General features: G+C 41.2%; 2 protein-coding genes across 4 annotated transcripts in view; both read right to left on the bottom strand.

Annotated features, from left to right (window-relative positions):
* Window positions 1–6,190, bottom strand: part of LOC100680404 (xaa-Pro aminopeptidase ApepP) — a 43,106-nt gene extending 36,916 nt beyond the window's left edge. Inside the window, exon 1 of the mRNA XM_003424265.5 lies at window positions 5,732–6,190. Within this exon, the coding sequence (XP_003424313.2) occupies window positions 5,732–5,786 (55 nt within the window). The 5' untranslated portion in view covers window positions 5,787–6,190. The remainder of the gene's footprint in view (window positions 1–5,731) is intronic.
* A 3,311-nt stretch (window positions 6,191–9,501) lies between these two features.
* LOC100119928 (alpha mannosidase I) overlaps window positions 9,502–24,091 on the bottom strand; it is a 273,587-nt gene continuing 258,997 nt past the window's right edge. For all 3 annotated transcript variants that reach the window (XM_003424268.4, XM_003424266.3, XM_003424267.3), the window contains 6 exons: window positions 22,886–23,065; window positions 19,853–20,066; window positions 13,206–13,430; window positions 12,553–12,758; window positions 12,041–12,235; window positions 9,502–11,964 (listed from right to left, as the gene is read on the bottom strand). In XM_003424268.4, the coding sequence (XP_003424316.1) occupies window positions 11,839–11,964; window positions 12,041–12,235; window positions 12,553–12,758; window positions 13,206–13,430; window positions 19,853–20,066; window positions 22,886–23,065 (1,146 nt within the window). In that variant the 3' untranslated portion in view covers window positions 9,502–11,838. The remainder of the gene's footprint in view (window positions 11,965–12,040; window positions 12,236–12,552; window positions 12,759–13,205; window positions 13,431–19,852; window positions 20,067–22,885; window positions 23,066–24,091) is intronic.

The following is a 24,091-nucleotide window of genomic DNA, read 5'->3' as shown; positions in this document are numbered from 1 at the left end:
CTTTGATGTAGGGGTCATAATATAACATTACAATTTTGTACTTTCACAAAACGTATTATTATGCTATATAAAGTATCAGTTCTATAACATAATATTATCATGTTTTTGTTGTATATATTACTACGTTTAACCATTATTACAAAATGCATAGTCTGTTCAAATTTCCCAAATATTTCTAGCCAAAAGACAGAGTGCAAATCTGAGAGAAATGGCGTGAAAAAAGTTCACCATGTCACTAATACCTAATATGTATTTAATTGATAACGAAGTGTCAAACTCAAAACCTATATATAGGTATATGGATCCGTACTTGTATCCCCAGATATTGTATAAATAACATGTGTGCTCTCTCCAATTAAAAAAAGTGAAAATTTCACTTTTCTCTCAACCTGCGGGCCCTTATTTTTTAAGCATGTCGTTTTTTGCCCTTCTCTTAATTTAATGATACATTCTCATTGATATTTTTCATTTGCAATCAGAACCCATCACAGATAAATCAATAGATCATTCTTGACTCTAGATTTCTGCGCTTTTAAGTGCTCTAAAAGGACTTCGCCATGTAGCTTCTAAAATCGCGATCGATCCTATGTTCTTTGAATCCCTTAAACGTTGTCTTTTGAGACCCGCTGCTTCGCCCGGGGAAAACTATATGTCTGTCTCTAAATGGATCATCATATTAGGGGAAGGGCAAAAAACGAATCGGATACACAATTTATGAGGCGGGAAAAGAAATAAACTGTTTTTTTAAAATAAATTTGTCAATAAAAAAATATATTAATCCCAGTCAAACATTTTCCATGAATATTTTTGTTCCTATTTAAAGTCTATTATTATAAATAATAGACTTAATAAATATACATTCCTGGTAGAAAATTGAGCAGTTTAACTGGCTAGCAGACTAGGGACTGGCCAGTTCGAAATGCTGTTACTGGCGAAGAACTGCCAAGCGGTACATAAAAATATATTATAAAATAAAATTGTTAGTGAAAGAATCAAAATACTTATTTATGTACTTGTTAAGTTGCCTCATTTTAACAGAAGTATTGTATAAACAATTCAAAGGAAGGCACGTTCACTTAAATAATTGCATGAATTAAATGTCAGAATGCTAAATAATAATGTGATGCGTATTTGGAAAAAGTATAATAATTATATATATATATATATATATATATATATATATATATATATATATATTCCGAATCCCACGACGACTGAACGTGTTATAGTAGGTATTACTGCAGGTGTTATCATAAGCAGATCTCAAGCTCGAATCAGGGATTTCCTCCCTGCGTCGATTCTCTTTTTCTTCTTCGCCCGCAGACATTATTATCATGATTCTGGCTATTGAAGCTCACTCAGCTCGAGCCGGTAGCTGGCAAAGTTTTATTTAAAGACCCGGGAAATTCGGTTGACGTTATATCTTCCTCAGTAGCGCGCATGACGCATCTTTCTCTCTCCGGTTCGGTATGCCGCCTTTTAGTTTAATAGTCGTAATCGGGCACTAAATCAATTACACTGAAAGCGTTGGCCTGTACATATACAGGCTACTCCAAAAGGAGCGATATACTTTTAATTAACTAAATTACTTTGATAGGAGTGGCCGCCTTGAGGATGGGAGCGCTATTCCGAGTGGCGCTCGTTTTTCAATCGATACACTGCAGTCACCCCCACATGTCCATCGTGTGTACAATACTGTCGCTTAATTCGCTTAATGTTGCGTAAAGCTCTACTGGGGGAAATACGTTTGGACTTGTCCAGAACCAAAAAGATTGCTTGATTAATATAAATCATATACATTGAGTTAGTATCTTACAAGGGATAAAACGTTTCCTACTCACCATCACGCACACAGTTTTTATCATAATGAAACAATACGTTTAAATCTTCCGTGCGGTAATGTATTACACGACCGTGGTAATGAAATATGCAAAACACAGTTTTATTGCCCTTGCAATGGAGCGCGTGTATCGCACTCATCGTCCGCGTGTGTATGATCGGCAATAAAAATGAACTTGAAAGTTCACTTAATATGGAATTAAGGCGCCCTTGTCTACATCCTGCATCGTGACGACAATATTTTGTTTACTCTTATACGATCGAGTCACAACGTAATTATTTATTCATCGTGAGTAAATCATCTTTGAAAAATGCCTTATGAATGTTATTATTGCTGTGTATGCAGTGCCACAGCATGATATCGGAATTGTTTAATGATAGGCAATCAGCGTGACACTGGCGGTGCATGACCAATCAGTATACAGTACCTATAACTCTGAATTGCTACGCTTAATTGTCATTTCAATGAAAGCGATTATGTATCGCTTCCTGCGAAGAAGATAAGTCACGTCCCATAAAAAGAAATTTCATTTGCATGTCCAATTGATTTTCCGTATCGAGAGAGAGAGAGAGAGGATGGCTTCTCGTCGTTTCCTCTTGAAGTAACAATTCGTGTCGCGCAAGAGAATAGCTTTTATTCCAATTAAAAATAAACGCCTTGTGTCTTCTAATACACCTTCTCATGCGGAAAGCGTGTAATTATCATTCGATTGATTTTTCCTTTGCAAATGCGCACCGAGGTCGTCGTCCAGTATTTTCGGCAAAACTATACGCGCACGCACACGTTCGGCCCGGAATTTCAAAACCATCGGAAAACGAAAATTTCGGTCCCGCGTCGCCGAGAGCGCGGTCAACGAATATAGACGCTCTCTCGACGCTTGACATTATGGAGAAAGTATATACGCGCTGCGTTCTTTGGAAGGTTGGGGCGTAAAATTAGAATGCGCGTAATTTTAGGACGCGCGAATAGAGAACGCGCTCGCGCGCATAGTCTATGCGCGCGCGACGACAGTTGACGATAAGTGTTCTAGTTTGTCTGAGATTCTTTGCGATTAAAAAAAGCGAAAAGTGCCGCTTATTTTTAGCGCGACTGCGACCTTTTATTCTTTTTCGCTTTTTCAGAGCGAACGCTCGCGACGACGTCGTCAGTGATGTAATACCGCGGAAGAGTCGAGACCGTCTCCGATTTTTTCCTTCGGGATTCGATTGTTTAGCTTTTAAAACGAGTTTTCTGCGTATTTTCTAGCGTGATCGATTTTAACAATGCGGCATAAAACAATCCAAGTCTTCAGTACCGTTCCAATGAGATTGTATATAGGATTTCGTCGAAAGCTTAACTGTTGATAAAATTATTCTACACAAAACATTTCGAAACGATCGATCTAATGACAAATCGATGCTCTCCGATTATTTTTATCGGAAGATTGATGCCAAGGTAAGGGAGGCCACGTTCTGATTCTATTATAGGGATCAGAAAAAGATTAATCTCGTTTATTCAGCATGAGACAAATGCTCGAACGCAGTGTTAATCGCGCGGCGGTGTGCAGCCGGATTTGATGGCCATTTACCACTTTACATAGAGCAGACTGGGTCGTCCATGGCAGCCAGTGGGGACGTGGTGACATTGAACTTAACTCGATAATGGCTCTTGCTTACAAGCAGTGCAAAAGCAAAGCGCTCGGAAGTCATTGCGTAGAATGCGAATTATACTGGCTACAATTTTTTTTCCACACTCGGGACTGTAGAAGCGAGTCCTGTTTTTTTTTTGAAAATAATTAGCGCGTTTCCTAATTGTATCGTCGATAAATAATTGATGAAAAGTTCAAGTTTATCTTTTACCTTGCTCAATATATATGAAATCGATATACAATTAGCTGCGACAAGTCCTTGCACGTACTGCGTACAAACATTTGTAAAAGGTTTGCTTTATTCAATGGAAATTAAGGTGGCTGATAAACAATGCATAACACCAATGATAGCAATCTTATAATTATTTGATTGTTGTACACGGCGCATTTAATCTCTATAAGTAGATTAACATGAAAAGTACATTTGTCAGAGTGTCTTCAAGATAGTATGAATTTTTCTTTTATAATCAGCGATAATGCACTGCGTACTCGTTGATGAAAAAATTGAGTTAAAAATGAAACAAAAACAACTGCTCAAATCAACATGACCCTAGCGTATTAATAATTTTAAAAGCATTTACGAATATTAACGGAGCTATTTTTCGCAATAAAAACATTATCATTACTATAGCGAGACTTTTCTACGTGAATATAACGCGCTTTATGTCAAACTCTTATCGCTATCTTCTCAGTCATCATCGCATTCCAAATTCCTCTCTTCTAATTATTTTCCCCATTAAATTAGTCAGCGCGATGTATGCAGCTGTTTATCTTGGAAATGGCGCGCATACATTCCAAAAAATAAATGAATACATGAATCTAATCGCTCTCCGCCGCGAGTGTAACCTGAGCAATATCGAAATTACCTACTCGCCGCGGAAAAAAGGAAATTCCAATAACGCTGAAAGCAAAAAACGGGGCCATGGGCTCTTTAATTTCTCAGCGCGTAAGCATCAGCAACTCGGCGCATGCATAAGTTCAAAGACCCGTAATATTCTATACTCCGTCTCTCTCTCTCTCTCTCTCTCTCTCTCTCTCTCTCTCTCTCTCTCTCTCTCTCTCTATCTCACACACACACACATACACACACACATGCAGCTCGCCAAAACAAGGCTCCACGCTCCGTCGCTATTTTTTGATCTATGTCGCGCGATGCATTATCAATTTTTACGGCTGCTCCCGCGAGACGTGCAGCTGCATTTGTCTAATCGCATTTGTACGCACACTTCGCTCACCACGTGAGCAATCAATTATCTGCGGCTTTGTTTTCCTTTGGTTTGAGTGCATAAGCGATGTGGTCGTTTAGCTGAATTGATTCGATAAATCTCTCGAGGAGAAACGAGATGAAATATTGCATGCAGTGTCTGGATTGTAAATTCAACGAAGTTTTAGATTTTTTTATTTTAAAAATATAGAAACTGCAAGCATAATACAGAGACGAATAAAACATTTTACAACCTATTATGCAAGCAAAGGCGGAAAAAATCACTCAATTCCTAGAAGAAGATTCACACAATTCTTTTTTTTTTTGTTCTCCGAATCAAAGCTATTTCATTTCTTAATATCAGCAATTCAATGACCGCTCGATGCCGGCTCACAGAGCTTATGAAGGTATTCTTATTGTTGGTTCGGACTATAAACGGCGGCGTGAGAATATGCTAATTGGGGAGAAATTTGCAGTCGACCCTCGGCATTTGTCGTTTTCGAGAAGGCCGAGTTCTCTGGGAAATCGAGGGGGTCAGACACCAATCGCTCCACGATTATTCTTTTTACTCGGCTTTTATTGCCTCTCGTTTGTAGTTCAAGGCTTTAGCGATTTCGTTTTCTTATAGTTACTGTGTCTCCTTACTTATAACCAAAGAAGGCCGTGGAGGACTTTTTCCGATGTTTGTGTACAAGGCTCGATGTTTCCGTTTTGGAGGGTATTGGCTTCGAGACATGAATTCCCAAAAACTTGTTATGGCGTGTATTAACTCGGGCTCAGTCACGGATTAACTTCTGCAAAAATTGGGATATTTCCCTGATCCAACAACTTTGACTCAGGCGTATAGCAGTATTTTATTTTTGTTCTAAAGCAACGACTCCGAGCTCGACTCTCCGGACTTGGCATTCAGCTCATCATCGAACGAACAAAAAAAAAAACACGACGCCTCATTTTAGCCAACGTTTGATTTTACACTCGCCGGCTTTGAAAAACGTCGGACGCAAAAACTAACACGAGCAAACAGTACAAAGTATATTAAGCACTAGCTAACCAAACTCACCGTTCAGAAGTAAAAGACAGCTGGCCAGGACGACCCCCATCGTAAAATCCTTCATCCTCAGACGATCGAAAGTTAAAGAGCCGATGCTGGAACAACGCGAAGCACGTGAGGATGCAGCGACGCCACTTGTCAAGTGACTCGCCGGCACAACTTCCAACCGATCACTGCACTTCCTCTCGCTCTCACTTGATTGTTATATGCTTGCACTGTGACGATACCGATTTGTTTACTCTTGCATGTAAGAGCGTATAGCTTGTTTATCTCGCGCGCGAAGGATCGGGCATCGCGCACTTCACCCCACAACAAAACAAGTGTGACGACGCTCACACCGGCGGCTCGGACACATGTGCAGCTCTCTCTCTCTCTCTCACTCGCGCCGCGCGGCTTCCTAAAAGGGGGGGAAACGAAAGTCGCCGGCGCACATAATATCCCCGTCCCCTCGCGGCGGACTCCGCGACTAAACTGCTGTACCGATGCTACGGGCGCTACGGCGATGATGTTCCCGCGAGTCGGTCCCTTCTAGTCTATCCGCAGGGGAGGATGATGTGCTGCACTTTCGCGTCGGTATGTACTTATTTTTAAACTGAAGACTCTCTCTCTCTCCCTCTCTCTCTCTCTCTCTCTCTCTCTCTCTCTCTCTCTCTCTCTCTCTCTCGCTCGCTGAAACCCAGCCGGCTAAACCGAGACGTGGGAGTATTTTTTCGCCTCGGAAGAGTTGGAGATTAGTGTATTGATAATGCCGTTGATGAATGCGACGCTGCTTGTATTCGTGTTTGACGATTTTATTACTTGTATACATTGCAATCGTCATTTTTTACGTAATCAATAACGACCTTTTTTTGACTGTACGCACGATGTAGTAAGCAACAAACAAACTTGATTGTAAACTCTATCTAGCACATTATATTTTTTCGTTTTCATTGGTTCGTCAATATACAGTCGATAAAACAGGTTAGAAGATAATAAAAAAGGGAGTTTAAGGACCCTATAATAAACCTGCTTGTTTATCATGTAATTGTAAAACAAATGGGAATTGTTATAAACATTTATATTATTGAATATTTCTTAATATACATATTTGCAATAGATTTCATGTTATATTATAACTCTCTGTTAATTTAGGTTAATTATCCCTGGTAGAAATGAGTCTAAGAACGGGCTAGTAACTGGCCAGTTCTTAGGATTTAACCTAGTTACTACCTAATAAATGGCCAGTTCTTAGGGTCATTTCTACCAGGGATACTATACAAAGATATGTATGAATATGAAAATGAATAGAAATATATATAAAAAATATTGTACAAAAAATAAAAATAGTTTGCTTTTCACTTAAGTTTTCTCGTTCGTTCTAGCAAGTATGGCTCAGGTAAATAGAATTTTCTTAAATTCCAATGACGAACATCCATATCCTTCAAAACCTCTTTTCTAATTTTCCTGTTATGCTCATTAAGCCAATTGATCTAAAATATATGTGTAAAATTAACATTAGAAATTAAAAAAATTACGTAACTTGCCTAGATAGTGTCCAAGCCTTTAAGAGCACATAAACGAACAAAAAACTTTTTTTAATGCAAAAGAACAATCGTAATCGATGTACCCGTAATTGAATAAATTCAGTTTTCAACTCACATGTTCAGGATTTAGCATTGTTCGATCAACCAAGTTTAAATCTTAAGGAACTTGAGAGATGTCTTCAAATCCTAAAAGCGCTCTCTTTCTTCGGAATCCTGAAATTGAAAAATCATCAGGTTTCTTATACTCTTATCTTATAATCAGTGAACGAGACCAATTTAGTGTTTGCAATGCAATCAAAGACTTGCCTTCTTGTAGGTATTAACGATGTTCATGATACTTTCAATTGTAATCCAATAACTAGACGTTTCGCTCTTTACCAATGTGTTCTGTCCGTTTAGTAAAAGTTGCTTCAGCCGTAACAGCATTGCCTTGCATCTGCAACACGCTTCTGGCGTATATTGAATAGAGGGCAAGGGGATTAGCGTTGAAAGCAATGTCAAGTTGAAGTATGACAATCATGATAGAGTTCAACACATTTTATTAACTTTTCAAAAGGTGTACTACTTACAGGCATTGGACAATACCAGGGACCAAATCCGTTTTTAAAAGTTAACATTGTATTAAGAACTCTCGCATCAAGTTTTCTCACATCGAAACTATAAATTCTTGTTTAGAAATAACTTATCCGGCAACCAAAAATCATGGGCTTCACTTGACCGATTGTTTCACTACAGGAGATTTTTTCGGCATTGTGACCTTTGATGAATAAATCCGAATTCGCCAAGTAATTCAAAATTATTGATTTGCAACGTTTTTTTTCGAATGTAAATAAGAATATATTGAAACATAAAATGTTTTCGAACAAACTTGAATTCGTATAAAAACGCATTAAATAAACATATTAAATGTATATAAAATAATGTGTGTAATGTACAGATAAATAAAAATACTTATATTATAAATGTAAATAATTTAAATAAAATTCTTTTATATTTTTCTTGTATAAATGAATAAATGTTCTAAAATTCACCTACTTATGTTTATTTTAATACATGCAGAATCAAATTTATAGTATTAACAATTGGTAAAGAAGTAGTGGAGGGATAAAATCTACACCCAAACTGATATATTATCAATATTTATTTATTTAATTCACCGATGATAAAGTAGTAATCACATAAAGTTATTAAAGTAACCCGATATTCACTACAGCGTGGTATGTACAATCAATCGCTCTGACGCTCCTCGCGAGCATCGAATATCATAATTCGAGTCTCTTCAACCCTGGTAGAAATGAATCTAAGAACAGGCTAGTAACTGGCCAGTTCCTAGGGTTTAACCTAGTTACTACCTAATAAATGGCCACTTCTTAGGATCATTTCTACCAGGGAACGTGAAATATATATTATTACATTATTATTCACGTGTAACTCGTAACGCAAACGCGCGCGAGTAGCAGTCGATTTAGATATAGTGCGACAACGGCGCTGCATCCGGTTTAATATACGCCATTGCCATAAACTTGACTATGTTTAAAACTCAAAGGTGAATGTACAATGATCGTTAAGTGTGTCTTACACAGTTCCCATAGCAAAAGAACACTATCCCCTTGTTCATTATTTTACAGCACGGAGCACACACGCGTTCACGTCAACGATTATAACTTATCTCAACGCTGATTGCAAATCCGCCTTTAATTTTTGTATTTTTTTTATTTATATATCGTTTTTTCCGAAGAAGACGTAAGAAAAGAAAAATGCATCCGTACCCAGAACCCCTTTTCAATAAATCATCGAAATCAAATATTCCCTAGTTAACAATAAATTATTAAATATATCTATTCACAAATTTACGCACAGACTAATGTTATATATCGTTTTGTTATTTCTCTCTTATTACAACGATTCCGTCGTCATCGCACTTTGTATCGATCTATATATATATATATATATATGTATATATATATATATATATATATATATATATATATATATATATATATATATATATATATATATATATATATATATATATATATATATATATATATATATATATATATATATATATATATATATATATATATGCATTTTGTTTCGTTTCTACAATTAGCGAACATACTATTTAGCAAAGCGCTTAATCGATGAGTCTTTTATGAATTCATTACTACTTCATTCGACAAACGTAAGCGTTAATAAATAGTCTGAGTTATCACTTAATCGCTTACCACTTGAATTGAAAAATATTACAAACGATTGCAAATTACTCATTACTGATAAAATAAGAAAAATAGATTGGCCACAGATATACAAAATCTTTTCACCTCGGATGATAACTACGTATTTTACTTTGCGTTATTTGTTTACGAATAGCATTAAAAATCGAAATATAAAAGGAATATCTTAGAATATTAGAGTCACGCGTACAATCATAACGATGCTACATTCGGAAAAAATACCTTGCACGTCGCGAGTCTCGAAGGTGTGATATACATCGATAGACAACAGTCGCTTTAATTTCTTTTTAGTCGGCAGGACGACCGGATCGATTCAGGGAAAAAAGTCACAAGTTTGACTTTTCTTTTTATTGCCTTCAACTGAACTTTCCTCCCCGAAGATCGCGAGAGCTTCTTACATTTGGATATACTATCTTAAAAAAGTAGAGTGTATACACATTAAGTAACCTTCTGGCCGTTAATCGTCGATTAGCAGCAGCAACATTTAACTGATTGTTATCGGAAGTTACATTTGACACTGGCGGTACGCTACCATATCGCCTTGTATACGCTTCATATATGCTTGTATCTGGCCAACGTCTTTATTAACGGGTGATCGACTTTGGGCTCTATGCGATTTATTCATAACTTTTCAGTTTACTTAAATTCTTAAAAGCAAACAAGCCATTCAAAATTCAGATGTACATACAACGCTTCATAAATTTTAATATAAAAAATTTTATAATATCTTATCGCACATGCATTCTTTTTGTCGTGATTTCATAGATTGCCACAGTGTTACAAACGCGTAAATATCGGTAGAAATTAAAAAGGTTTCATAAAAACTTTTTTAAAGTACAAAAATATCACTAATATAGCAAGAACCGCTTTAAAAGATAATTGACTATTATTTATTAATATGTTATCGTCGTGATTTTTCGAATATTGGTTTGTTCAAGTAGAGCAATTTCTTGTTTAAGAATTTAAGTGAACCAAATCGCATTAAGTATATATGCATCGCAATATATTTAAATAGATCTTCATTGCAACCACTATATAAAGGATTCACGCTCTCTCTTCCTCGCTCTCTTCCTCTGTTCCTAGCGCTATCTCTTACATGTTCGATCGATGCGCAGAATATGACTTTCTTTCAATATAGCATCCGTCTTATATACAAGTCTATTCTCATTGCAGTTTGCTAACGTTAATCTCTTAATTATTACAGCTACAGTATAAGACTGACACGCGATTGGCATCCGCATCGTACACGCCTGTCTCAAGCATCCAAGCTAGCTTACTTTTTTAAATTTTATTCACCCATGTACACGAAGTCATTGTAGGCATGTTTGCACAGAATATCGTTTTCTCCAAAGTATCGTTGATTATAACTATGTATATATTTATAATTAGTTTATGAGTGAATGCGATTGGAAGAGCTCACACACACGCGCTTCCTCATCATTCTCGATTCGCTATAGGCTCGTTATATAATGTGTACGCTGAAACGTGCAGTGGCAGTACAATTCGTACCCAGAGGAATGTATGCGACTAAAGAAAAGAAAAAATCAAAAAAGGAAGACTTTCGAGGGGTAAGAATCGTCATTCGCATTGAGTTTCAAAAAGCCCGCGCGTAAGCCCGAAGCGATGCGCTGACCTCTTGTAAAAATCGGAATGTCGATTACACGCCTCGTCACGACAAAGGAAAAGTTGGAGCGCGCGTGTACACCAGATACGTGAGATACTCGCATGTCGATGCGCGTGTCTCGAGAGATTGGGGCGTGTGTAAGCGAAGGAAAAAAACCGAAACGCAGTCGTCGTAGTCGTCGGCGCGCGGATGGGGATGACAAAGCTCCTTTTCGACGACGCGAGCTGCCGTGCAGAGGCTTCGCGGTTTTTTTCTCGGTCGCGCGCGTTAACATTGTAGTAGCAGTGTAAAAGAAGAACGTATCATGCATTCGCTTCAAACACTACATCTCGCTCCCTCATACCGTTATGTACAAACGTGCTTTTTTTGCGTGTGTGTATGTGTATAAAGCTTCGAATAACTGTCATCGCACCGATCACTTACTCTCATTCAGCTGCGTTGCGTGTATAATCGTACCGTGTCGTGTGCTTTCTCTCTCTCTCTCTCTCTCTCTCTCTCTCATACACATACATTCTTTCTCTCGCGTTCACGATTGACTATATTTGACACTTCGGTCGACGGCTCGGTGGAAGCGCGGAGGATCAAAGGATCGTGTACGTGGAGCGTTGAATCTTCGTTTTCTCTTCTCCGTGGTAAAAACAACAACGCGCTTCACGCTGCCGAGAAGTGTCGCCGTCGCCGCCGCTGCCGCCTATTAGTTGCCGTGTATTATGGAGCAGCAAGTCCCGGGCTTTATAAGGTAGGTGCCGCGCGGTAGAGCGGATTCTTGCCCCTGATCGGCAGAGCATGAGCCTCCGAGTTGAAGACCCATTCGTCGAGGCTTATGAGATCGTCGTCGCTGAACAGCAGGTAGAGGTACTAAAACGAGGGAAAGAAACGTCAGTCGCGACGCCTTGTGTTATGTAGGTGTATGGCAATATAAGGTCGAGCATACCTTGAGCGTCTCGGCGAAGAAGTAACTCTGCTGGACGTCATCCTTGGGCGAGTCGAGTTGGTAGACGTTGTGGAGGCCGGTGTAGCCTCCGGGAACGCGACAGTGCCTCTCGAGAGCTTGCACGGCCTCCCAGCCCCACTCCCGGTACTTGGGATCTTTCGTCAGCCGCCACATCACGAAGTACGACTCGAAAGTCTGCGCAAATAAACATTTTACGTGAGCGCTTGTCGCTCCATACACTAAAAGCATCCCGGATATAAAAATGCAAAAGCTCAAGCTCCGGAGCTTGCGGAATTTTCCATCAAGATTATGTTTATCCTGTCCTCGATTTTTCATGTCGCTCTCGCGAGAGAGCTTACATCTCCATTTCGCGCGAGCATTCTTTTTTTTTCAAAGGAAAACGTTGCTCTATATAAGTGAATTGCAATTTTGAAAAAAAAAAACACACTATGCAACCGATCCACAGGCATTGTCGTGATAACTAACGAGATGATTTTTAATGAAGGGCTCACCTCGGGTCGCAAGATGTAGTATTTCTCGCCGTTCTTGAGGCTTTTGGCCTCGTTGCCCTCGATGAAGTGGAAGGCTTCGGGGCCGAGCTTCGTGGCGCTGCGGTCGTAGGACTCGTGACAGGTGTTCGTTAGACCGGCCGCTATGTCCATGTGTTGATTACTCACTTCGTTCTCCTGCGTTTTGGCCCCGAGCGCGAACATGCCACCTGAGGAGAATAATCCGCGCGGCATTAATTGCAGGCGCCTCTTTTTCAAGCCGCTATAATTTCGCGTACAAGAACCGTCACGTCGTCTAGCCCCTCTTTCAAAGGCATAATATAAGATTACGAAAAACCGCATGCGCCCCATACTGCGGCGGCATTGTTTGCAAATGATTCAATCGCCAGATGAAAAAGACCACCGGCCGCGACACAAAAGCGCGTCGTATATTGTTTTCGCGCGAAAGCCGGCACCAGCTAGAACTCGTTCTTTTCAATAACGAAGAAGAAGAAGCAGAAGCAGAAAAAGCGAAAGAAAAAAGTCAAGCCGGCTAGAATAATACGGGCCGGCGGGGGAGGAGAGGATAACGCGCTATACGAGTCCTCGGGGGCGCGCTTTATAGGCATAACTGCGCATAATGTATATATGCGGAGGGGGTCGGTATCGTTACTTACCGGCGAAACAGGCGAGGTGACCCATCTTGTGCTCGAGTCTCTCGTACTGCAGGTCCGAGGCGTAAAGCAGCCCACCGGCGGATCGCATGATCATGTGCTTGACGACCGCGTCCATCGCCTCGTCGTACATCTCGCGGGCTTCGCTGTCCTCCTTGCCGGACTGGATCCACGCCTTCAGCAGGTACTCGTAGAAGCTGTCGCCGAGACCGCCCAGAGACATGTGATCTGTTGATGAGAAAAGTTTGTTTCTTAGTTTACGTGAGTGGCTGCGGGTGTGTGCTCGTCTCCACCCCCTCCCCCTCTCTGTCTCTCTGAGCGCATTTTTCCATTAGCTTCCATTAGTCTCTTGTGTCGTTTGCTGTGTCTATACTGCGTATATAGCGGTTCGCGGAACTTTTTGTGCTCGAATGATCCAGTTTTCGTCTTCGTCGAGCCGAGAAGCTGAAGAGAGTCTCGATGCTTGATTCGGAATCAAAGAAAGATCCTAATACACCGAGAAGAGTCAATCACGCGATGACATAGCTCAGCGCAAAGCCGTATTTTTCGAGGGCTTTCGAATTTATATATATATAGCAGTCTGTTTATACCTATACCCGGCAACGCAGCGGAAAACTTTCGAACCCGCGCGGCAATTCAAAGTTAATCGCATTAAACGGAAGATGAAGTAGTTAAGAAGCCAGGGAAGAAGGAGAATCTGCAGGCCGAATGAAAAAGGAGTAAAGTCTCTCGGTAGCAGGCGACACCTACATATATATTACATATATAGTTACTCCCGATGCGCACGCGAAGAGACCCAACGATAAATAACAAGACTCCCGCAAATTTTTACTGCTAATTTATTCAGCTGCCGGATAAATAAGGACTGGCTTTCCCACTTGCAGCTATCGCCTACTCCTTTGTTTTTTCTTTATCAAACTATATTTTCTTTCTATTTTCTTATCTTCTCCCCGCTACGGACCAACCCCGCGCGGATCGTGTGTTTACCCTATTTTATGCTGCTTGCTGAAGCTGCAGCAGTTGGGGGAATAAGGCCGGCGCGCGCGGCAGCGAGTTTCGGTAGAGCTTTTTTCAAACTTGCTCAATTTACGCCTGTATTCCAGAGAATTACAAGTTTATTCAGCGTTTACTATACACATTAACACATCAGGCACGTTTTACATGAAAAATTGCGGCTCGCGCGAAATAATCTTTGCATTCTCGAGAATACGTTGCCAGGCCTCGAAGCGCGTAAATCAGTTTAGGTTAAACATTTTCTCGACATCAAAACGCCTCCAACACGTCGATACCGTATTTTACTGCGATTCCGAGCTTTCAGGACTCTGATTTACGGTCGGCCTCGTTTCATCTCTCACCGACGCTGTCATAATGATACAGGCTGCCGCGTAATACGGGGTGACACGGAATTAGCGAGTATGGTTGGGTTTAACGCAAGCTGCAAAAAGCTCGGATAATTTATATTCTAATCGAACGTACATTACGCCTCTTTCGCGAGCTCCAAAATCAAGCGATACAGTGGCGATGGATCTTGTTACGAAGGTAACGAAGGTAACAACAAAAACCTGCGATAATTCGCTCTTCGAACTTCTCAAGATTCGCAGACTAGCCAAGCTCGCGATACTTTCGCGTCACCCAGTATATATACGAGCCGTTCCACTGGAGTTTCGGGTAAGTGCCATTATTTGCGCGGTATCCCGGGCCGTACGCAGGAATTGCGAAAATTGCGGCTGCAGCGAGAAGCCCGAGTGTGTCGCGTTGGTGTAATCGCGCGTTCGATTCCCGCGGGCGCTGTCCCCCCCGCGCCAACTCCCTCTCGACCGAATACGCGCGCGGATCGCTTTGATCAGCCACGGATGAGAATTAAAGGTTAATAGCTGTGAGCTGCAATGACTCTCGGCTCTATTTTTTTTATCTTTTGTCTCCGCGCGACGCATTGATGCGACAGTTTCGATTAATGTCGCACTTTTTAGATTTGTCTGTGAAAGGATCATGGATGATCATTTGTTTTTTTTTGGAAATTCGTTAAATTTCCTTCAGTATTCTTTCGCGCTTTGCATCATGCAGTCGGACACGTGGAAGTTTTCTTGCAGTCGTGATAACTTGGAGGCATGTTCTAACAACACATTAAAATTTTGCAGCTATACAATATAACTGCACACATCTGAATTTAGATCGTGTAGGAATTTTATGGTTCGTAAAATAATGTTTGTCTTTTTTATTAATTTCAGTCTTTTTCATAAAGTTGCCCGCGATCTAAAATTTCGTTTTGATTGTGCACTATAGTATGTAATTTTTATTAAATAGAAAAATATCATGACCTATAGAATCATTGATAGTATTGTTAAACTCGGCAAGTAGACGTTATAAATTGATCTGATCAGAAAACCAAATTCAAATTAACTTCCAGTTTCGATGTACATACGACTGGGAAAAATCCGTGACAGATTGGAAACGAGCCAAGGTGGATTCTCAAGAGCTTAACTAAAGAATGGCTCTCTTTTCTCCCGAATGATTTCAAGATAATTTGAATTTTCGGTAACGTGTCGTGAGTATATTGACTGAAAAAGTCTTTAAGGACTCTTTTTATTTAATGAAAGCTCATATATTGTCGGTCCCTACGAAGACTAGCACGTTTCAAATCCCTCTGAAAGAGTAGTACTTTTCATTTTTCGCCGCGAAGACTAGCACTTTTCACTCGTTTGCTGTGAAGACTAGCACTTTTCACGAAAACACTTGCAGTTTCGGGGCTTTGCGCTTCAACAGTTGATGATATATTTATGAACGGCAAAGTGGTACATAGTAACATTCACATGCAAAGAGACGGCTAGTACATAAATTATTAAATTATCATACGTTTTTCTCATACTACAAAGAGCATTCATTTGAGCTGTGAAATGTTCTACTCTTCGCAGCGAATGTACTAGTCTTCGACGCGAGTTCTGAAATCTACTACTCTTCGTAGAGACCGATGATAAAATCCCGATATTGCGTTGCGTATACAGAAAATTAAAATCCGAGACGGAATAAGTTATTCAGTCAACTTATTAGAAAATGGAAAATTTGATCCAATGAAAATTCGATGCTTCGATTACAGTGATAAAGTTTATAAATTCATAACTTGCATACAGCAAACTTCTCTAATTAAATTAACGGCACTTTGAAATTCTGCTCGCGTGCCTAATTCATTTCCAATGGTATGAATATTCTAGATAATAATCTTTAGTCATAAGGCCGAAATCGTCAATCACCGTTCCGATATTGAGTTTCTCCGAAGTCCAAAATTATCCGATCGCGGATCGTGCTTTGTCTCGAAGAGATTTCACAAAGGCATTTGTTCAAAATGCGAAATCTGGAATTCGATCGCATCAACGTCAATTAACGAGAAGAGGAATTGCTTCCTCCTAGAGGAAGCTTTGTAATAGTAAAATTTTGAGTTTCTTCAAAACTTCTAGAAAATACTTTTTAGTGTGTTAGAAGTTCAAATCAAGTGTTTTTGGAAAATGTCCGTATGTATGTGCGCGTGAGTGTGTGTGTGTGTGTATACCGTAATATTTCTGGAACTACTTTGTCAATATCAATAAAATTTGACATGCATATATATTTTTGGATTCTGAACTCGGGAAAAACAGTTATTTTTTAATTCCTTAATTATATTTTTTGATTTTTAAAAAACACTATTTTGCGTTTTTTTCAATCATCCCATTGTTACAAACAATTTAGCTATAATGCATTTGAAAGAGAATAAAATTACCTACTTTTCCTCGTTTGGTGCTCGGGATTGACCGTTTTGTTCGGCAGATAAAATGAAAAAGGCGATTTTTTTTTTAATTTCATATCTCTGAAACTAAACGTCAACTCCACGCAAACCTTGCGAAAAAATTATGTCAATGGGTCACGTGTCAAACTATACCCCATTAAAAATTCAAGTAATTTGACTACTTATTTTTTCAGTAATAAATCGAAAACTGAAAAAAATGATTTTTTTGTGCCTTGATTACGGACGCAAAAAGGCCTTATTGCACTTGATATTTCGGGAAAAAGTAGATATTTTATGTGTTTTGGCTAAGTTTATTGCACAGCTTTCAAACCTCTATGGTTCGTAAGATATCAAGGTTTCAATTTTTTTTTGAAAATTTTTTTATTTCTTATATCTCTAAAACAATGTCAAATGCTTCCAAATTTTATTTGGCGATTCACTATAAAAAAGCTATCTGCTGTTAAAATTTTAAACGATTCCATCAAGCGGTTTTCAACTAAAGAGCTAAAATGTAAAAATCGTTTCCTGAAAATTGCGCGAGCGACCTATCTAATGAATAACCTGCTGTTTTGATGGTTAGGTTGGTTAGGAACACATGTAAACATGCGAAAATTTCTGTGAAAAAAAATTGACGACAGTGTTCGTATTCTATAATAAGAAAACAGAGGGGTCTGAAAACTTTTGGACAATGAACTTGTAACGGTCACTTATGGGTCGGGGGAAGTTTTAAATTTCGCGCTGCGACACGGGCGACATTTTATAGGGTAGATTTGGTAAGCGTCGATTTGTATGTGTGTGTGTGTGCGGGAGAGAATACGAAGCGCCGGATCGCCGGGCAAAGCAGAACGCTGCGAGAGGTCCAAGCGATCGGTTGGACTCTGCAAATTTATAATACAGTCGACTCGAGAGAAATTGCAGAAACCCGAGAAGGGGTAAGCCGAGTGAATACCGTGATAAGAATTTAAAAGTAGATTTAATTCTAATTGGTTCCGATTAGTTTTTGTATCAAATCAAAAGTTCGCTGCTCTGAGGAGGCGATCAGGGAGTCGTAGCCCTGGAAAGGACATCGTCAACGTGGCCGTCGAGACGTGGCTCCGATTTCGACGTACCCGCAATACAGATCCTAAAGCCATCCAACGCGCCAACGCCACTACTCCGAGCGCAGAGCATCAGTGATCGACGCATTGTAAGCGAACGAATTTGAATCGAAGTTATAGATATCGAGCCGGCCATTCAAATAGTAGCGGAGACAAGCTTGTCTTTTAGAGCAAAGCCACATTTAATTTGTTGACGACGATAGCGCGCTGCGCAAGTCAAAGCATGTATGTGAGTGTGTGTGATTTGATAAATGTGCATGCGCGCATATAATTTCTTTTTAAGATTAGTTCGACGAACGACGGTATCCCAGTTGTGCCTCGCAGAATTTTGTACTCAAAATAACAACGTACCTTATTTTATTTGAAATATACATATATCTATTCTCCCCATACATCCATTTTTTACAAACTATCAAAAACTTTTATTAAATTGTGTATCAAAAATCGCCTCATACATTAGGAAGCAGATATATAGATATATTAAAAAATATTTTATTTATTGAACTTATAAATTTAGTTGGAGGAAGCTACGTGCCAATGAAATGGCAGCGGTTTTTTTGTCGGCACGCGAAAACTCGGTAGAGCTCTGCCAGACAAGAAAGAAAAAGAGCGAAAGGGAGAAAGAGAAGTAAACGGCTGAAGAGTTGATCTTACGGCATAATGAATGAGATCGAGCTATATAGCTCGAGAGAGCCGAGGCTCTAACATTAGAACCGTAAATTCGCGACGAGGTGAAAATCCGCATCACGTGAAAGCTCCGGTAGGATCCGCGGCCGTAGTTTTATTTTCTTTCTCACTCGCTCTCTCTCTCTCTCTCTCTCTCTCTCTCTCTCTCTCTCTCTCTCTCTCTCTCTCTCTCCTACCATCCCTGCTGTAATTTGGCCTCTCGTAATTCTGCCGCCCACGGCGGTTCGCGCCCAAATACACCTTGGGCGGAGCATTTTTTACGCGTCATCGCGCGAGCTCGAAATTGACGACGGCTCTCGGGGCGAATTAAAATCTGTATTATATTTGCCGGAGATTTATTGTCGAGCGAAATTTCGGTAATAATGAGTTTTCGGACGCTCCTCGCGTTACGCCGTCGGCTGAGCTTCTCTTTTTCTTCTTTGCAGCGAAATGCGAGAGGAGCCATAGTTGTACGGCCGGATGATAAGGGCCAAGGGCTTTTCATGCGAGATAAGGGTTCGCAAAAATTAAACAGAGAGAGAGAGAGAGAGAGAGAGAGAGAGGAAGAGGTATGGTATAAGGTGAAAGAGAGAAAGACCGAGTGAGCCTTATTACTATAATCCGACGTCATCCGTTACCTCTTCGGCTCAAATGCGCGCCATCCAACTCTCCTTCTCTTTCTCTCCCTTTTTTCAGCAGGATTCAAGAGGATTTACGAAGGCCACCCAGAGAAGTTGTGCGACTCTGAAGATGCGGAGATCGAGGATTGAAAAGATATGCACGCGGGAAAGGCCGTTCCTTCCTATTCCTGTGTTCGTTTTTCGTTTACGTCTCTCTCTCTCTCTCTCTCTCTCTCTCTCTCTCTCTCTCTCTCTCTCTCTCTCTCTCTCTCTCTCTCCTGATGCTCGTCCCCGAGGGGGTTAAAAAAGGAAGTTGAAAGGCGAGAGCCGGGCATAACTCATGAATTCTGCGCGACATTACTTTTATTTGCACTTACGCGGTGCGTGATTAATAACGCTTTTTGGTGGGCGACGCGAATTTAATTTTTCATTCGATAAAACCAAAGCTTCTGCTCGCTCGAGGATCGTTTAACGAAGGCCAACACTCATTTTGTACGGTATTATACTCACGTCTTCCCCATTTTCCGGTCTTCGGATGGATGTAATTCGGATATAATCCTTTCGGCTTCTCGAGGTTCTTCAGAGTCTTCCGCACGTGCTCGACCTTCGCTCTGTAGATGGGGTTGCCCGTGATGTCACTCAAGTACGTGAATTCCAGGTGCATCGTTCCGATTTCCGCCAGGATACTGCAGCCGCTGCTTGCCCAGCCGTAGTTTTTACTCGCCTGTGAAGTGTGAAATAGATCGTTAGTCAGCGTTATGGATAATTTTGAAAAAATGAAAAGAAGGGAGGGATCGGCATCAAAGCGAGACTTTGACTTTACCGGTTCTCTTGTCTTCTCGTGGATCCTTTCACTTTTCTAGCTACGTACAGCTAAAGAAAACAATGCGAATATATGATTGCCATTACAGCAACTGCACTCGAATCCCATTTGCGAGTTGCAACCTCCATCAGAGCAGATACGAACTTTTTCTGATCCGTCTAACGCGCGATCACAGTTTCAATCTTTCGAGGATTCCCCCCCCCCCCCGGACTCATCTCCGCGTACGCGGCTTATATACGACTGGCGACCGCACGACAATTGGATTTCCATGCTTAATAAAGATCCGCGCCCGCAGCAGCGGATTTAATTAAGGGGGAGGCTTTTTGAAGGGAATAATTCCTCTTTATTGCGGATTAGCCTCCTCGAGCACATATAGCCGCGCTTCTTATCACGCGATCCAATACTGTCTATTTCGCATTATGTTACATAGCGGGATATTAAATTTTTAATTATACACACATGCGCGGGAATGCCTTTAATCTAGCGAAAATCACGTTTAAAATTAAAAGCGCCATCGGTTGTTTTTCCCTCCCCAGGTAGCGGCTACTCTTCGCTGCTTCCGCTAAGCGCTTTTAATTCCGCGGCGATTGTTCCAAATGACACTGCGCATTCTTTTGTGTCTCGAGCGCGCGCGGCGTCGGAAGAAAAAACTTGTCACTCGCGCTCGTCCGACGAAAAAAAAAACGATGAAGAAGAAGCAGCAGTAGCAGCCGGGAATTAACATAATGGAAGCGAAAAAAAGCCCGGTAAATTACTAGCCGTTTCCATCAGCGGAAGTCGACGGGGACAGCGGAGGGGGAGGCTAACGTCCGGCAATTAAGCGGCGAAAAGATCGCTAATGCGAATCCTCGACGATAATTTCACGCCAAGCCGGCGCCAAGTATAGTAGAGACGAGAGCGAGCGAGAGGGAGAGCTACGCATATCGCGCGCGAATAAGAGAATTTCGAGCAGATGGTACACGCGGAGTAGCTCGTCGGGCTGTAATTAAAGCTCCGTCGCGGGCTGCGGAAATTTGGATTTTTGAATATCAATTTTATCAGGGCTGCAGCTAGTTATAATTCTGCTGCGATTTCAACTCTGTCGTCTTATTGCAAGAAAGACATTGTAATTGTCGGTTAAAATGTGTAGCACTAGAGACACGTAGACGGTCGGACAGTCCGGTCGATCTCTCTCGCGTCAATATTACCACCCCCGAGTACACAGACGAAATAGTTATCGCGTCGGCAGAGGGGGGTTCGATAGCCGGCGGCGCTTGCGAAAAAGCTCGAATTGAAAAACCTGATAACGGCTTTAAAGTCTCTCTTTCAGGCGAAAGGGGGGGGGGGTGAATAACGATCGGCGGCCGGCGATTGCATACAATGACTGGGCGCTTCTGGCCCACTTCTCGGTTTAATCAACCGACGCTGCTGCTATATACGGCTATCGGGGAAAAGTCTCGAGGGTCTATCTATACACCACTACTTTACGTATATATATGCTTTCTTTTCGACTTTTACGTTGCGGCTCTCTCTCTCTCTCTCTCTCGCTTTCGATTTTGCGTGACGAACTACATTCATACGGATCCCGTGGGAGGATGCGAGTTGCATACGCGCACGGAAGAGAATCGTAAATAAAATATTATTAAATTTAGTGTGCCGTGCGTACTTTTTTTATTTTTACGCGAGAAATGGATCACGCGGGAAGTAATCTTGCTTGATTAAACTCAGAGTCCGCGTCGATGTTGCATCGTGTTCGTGCACTTTGACTGATTTCTATATGGGCGTGTCTCTATAAAATAATTTAAAATTTAGGTACACCGTCGAATTCGTTGAACATAAATCCAAAGACCCGATACACTTTCAGGTGTATTTTATAGAGCGCGGAAATAACCGCGGCGCGCATTTCACGTCGCGCGGCGGAACTTTCGGAGCAGAGCATTTCGGTGAGGGAGGCGCGCGGCAAAAAGTGGCACGATATTTTAAAACTTCAAATAATTTCAAATAGTTTAAAAGCCGCCGGCGGTGCGCAATGGTTTACGAGGACTAACGGTAAAAGATACTCTCTCTCTCTCTCTCTCTCTCTCTCTCTCTCTCTCTCTCTCTCTCTTGGCAAGTTTATTGTCGCGAAGAAAATGATTACTGCAGCGCAGCAGCAGCAGCTAGCGCGGACACGGCTGAGAGCGAGAGAAGGTCGTAGGAAGATGGAAGATGGGAATTTCATCGACCGAGGTGGCGAGAAATTTTCGGAATTTCGACCAGAAGGCATCCCGAGCATCTGCGCCGGTTATCGGGAAATAAATCGCGCGAGCGCGAGACATAGAGAGAGAGAGAGAGAGAGAGAGAGAGAGAGAGAGAGAGAGAGAGAGAGAGAGAGAGAGAGAGAGAGAGAGAGAGAGAGAGAGAGAGAGAGAGAGAGCACTTGTGAAATGAGAAATTAATGGCTTTGACAAACAATTTACATTCGCGCCTTTCTCCGACTCTTGCAATCCTATATAACAAGACCTGCAACGAGCGAGTGATCACATTAAAAATTCGCGATTCTGCTCGCGCGTATGAGGTATACATACGAGCTGTCGTCGGCTAAGTTCGGGGACAAAGTCAACTGCACGCATACAGTAGTATAAGTGCGCTAGGAGACGGCGGTTGTGTCGAGTTTGTCTTTAGCGGCGAAAACCGCGCAAGAGAAACTCGGATGTAAGTTCGACTATACACATATGTATATGCACTGTATATGTACTCACTCCGGTGTGAAGATTGATGAGGGAGTGAGGAATTCCGGTTTCCGTTTGGAAGGCCGGCAGCAAGCGCTCGCCGAGCAGAGCCGCTTTATCGCGGAACATCACGTCGCCGGTGAGAGCGTAGCTGGCCAGTAGACTACCCATGAAACGAATGTTCGTCTCGAACAATGACATCTCCGAGTTCTGAAACAAAATTTTGGCAAAGCCGCTCGTTAATACGCATGTTACATACATAATGGATCGTGTGTTATAAAGTTTATTTTTACGATGAATATTCAGAGCGACGTTATATACAATTCGTATTCGAAACATGACATTTTGGAAATTGGAGAATAATGTGCATGTTAATACGGCAATGCGATTTTATCAAAATAAAGTCGTTCCGCGAAAATTTATCCGTCGTAATATCGTATGGTTTTCTGCGAATATTATAACGCTGGAGAAAAAGTACTTTGAAAAATTCTGTTCTGATCGTTTCAATTTTAAATCCTGGACGATTATATTATTCCTGACTTTTTAAAAACTGCGCTGCACATTAATTAAAAGCGCAGATGAAAATAAATGTATATACTACTATTAAATCACAGCACCCCTCTTCATTCAAATATATAATCCAACTTATATTAAAGTTTTCAGTGTTTCATTGCGCGCCTTTTTTCGAAAAGGCAAGCTGGAAAAAAAATCGACGCATGCATCATCAGGCGCCTCCGGGAATGTAAAGAGGAAAACTACGCAGCGAAGCACACTGCACATAGCCATACCCGTATATCCTCTCTCGCGGTCGCAATTACCACGAGCTTACGCTTTTACTCATACGGCGGGCCATTATATGTACACAGGGAGAGAGGAAGAAGAAGAAGGTCACGCGAGTTGCCTCGGACGAGACCGCAGGTGCCGCGCGCAGCTTCTCTCGCGTAATATTTCCGGGGCTTTGTATCACACCCGATGTCGCGCATCCGATAAGACGCGGCCACCACCGCCGCTTTTAATTAGCCGCGAGAGCTTTTCGGCAAATTCGCCTTTGCGCCCGGTGTGCGATAAGAGGATGCATGCGCGCATTCCGCCGAGTTTCGCGGTTTCGATATGCGTAATATACCACAGTACGAAATTTCGAAGATAAGGTAGCGGAGACGGTAAACAATCGAACGAATTATTATTCCTCCGTGGCCGCGGGAGCAACAGTATGGATATACAGGAGTCGAGTTTCGT

Source organism: Nasonia vitripennis, assembly GCF_009193385.2.
Source record: "Nasonia vitripennis strain AsymCx chromosome 3 unlocalized genomic scaffold, Nvit_psr_1.1 chr3_random0004, whole genome shotgun sequence".
Lineage (NCBI taxonomy): Eukaryota > Metazoa > Arthropoda > Insecta > Hymenoptera > Pteromalidae > Nasonia > Nasonia vitripennis.
This window is presented reverse-complemented; position numbering and strand designations above follow the sequence as displayed.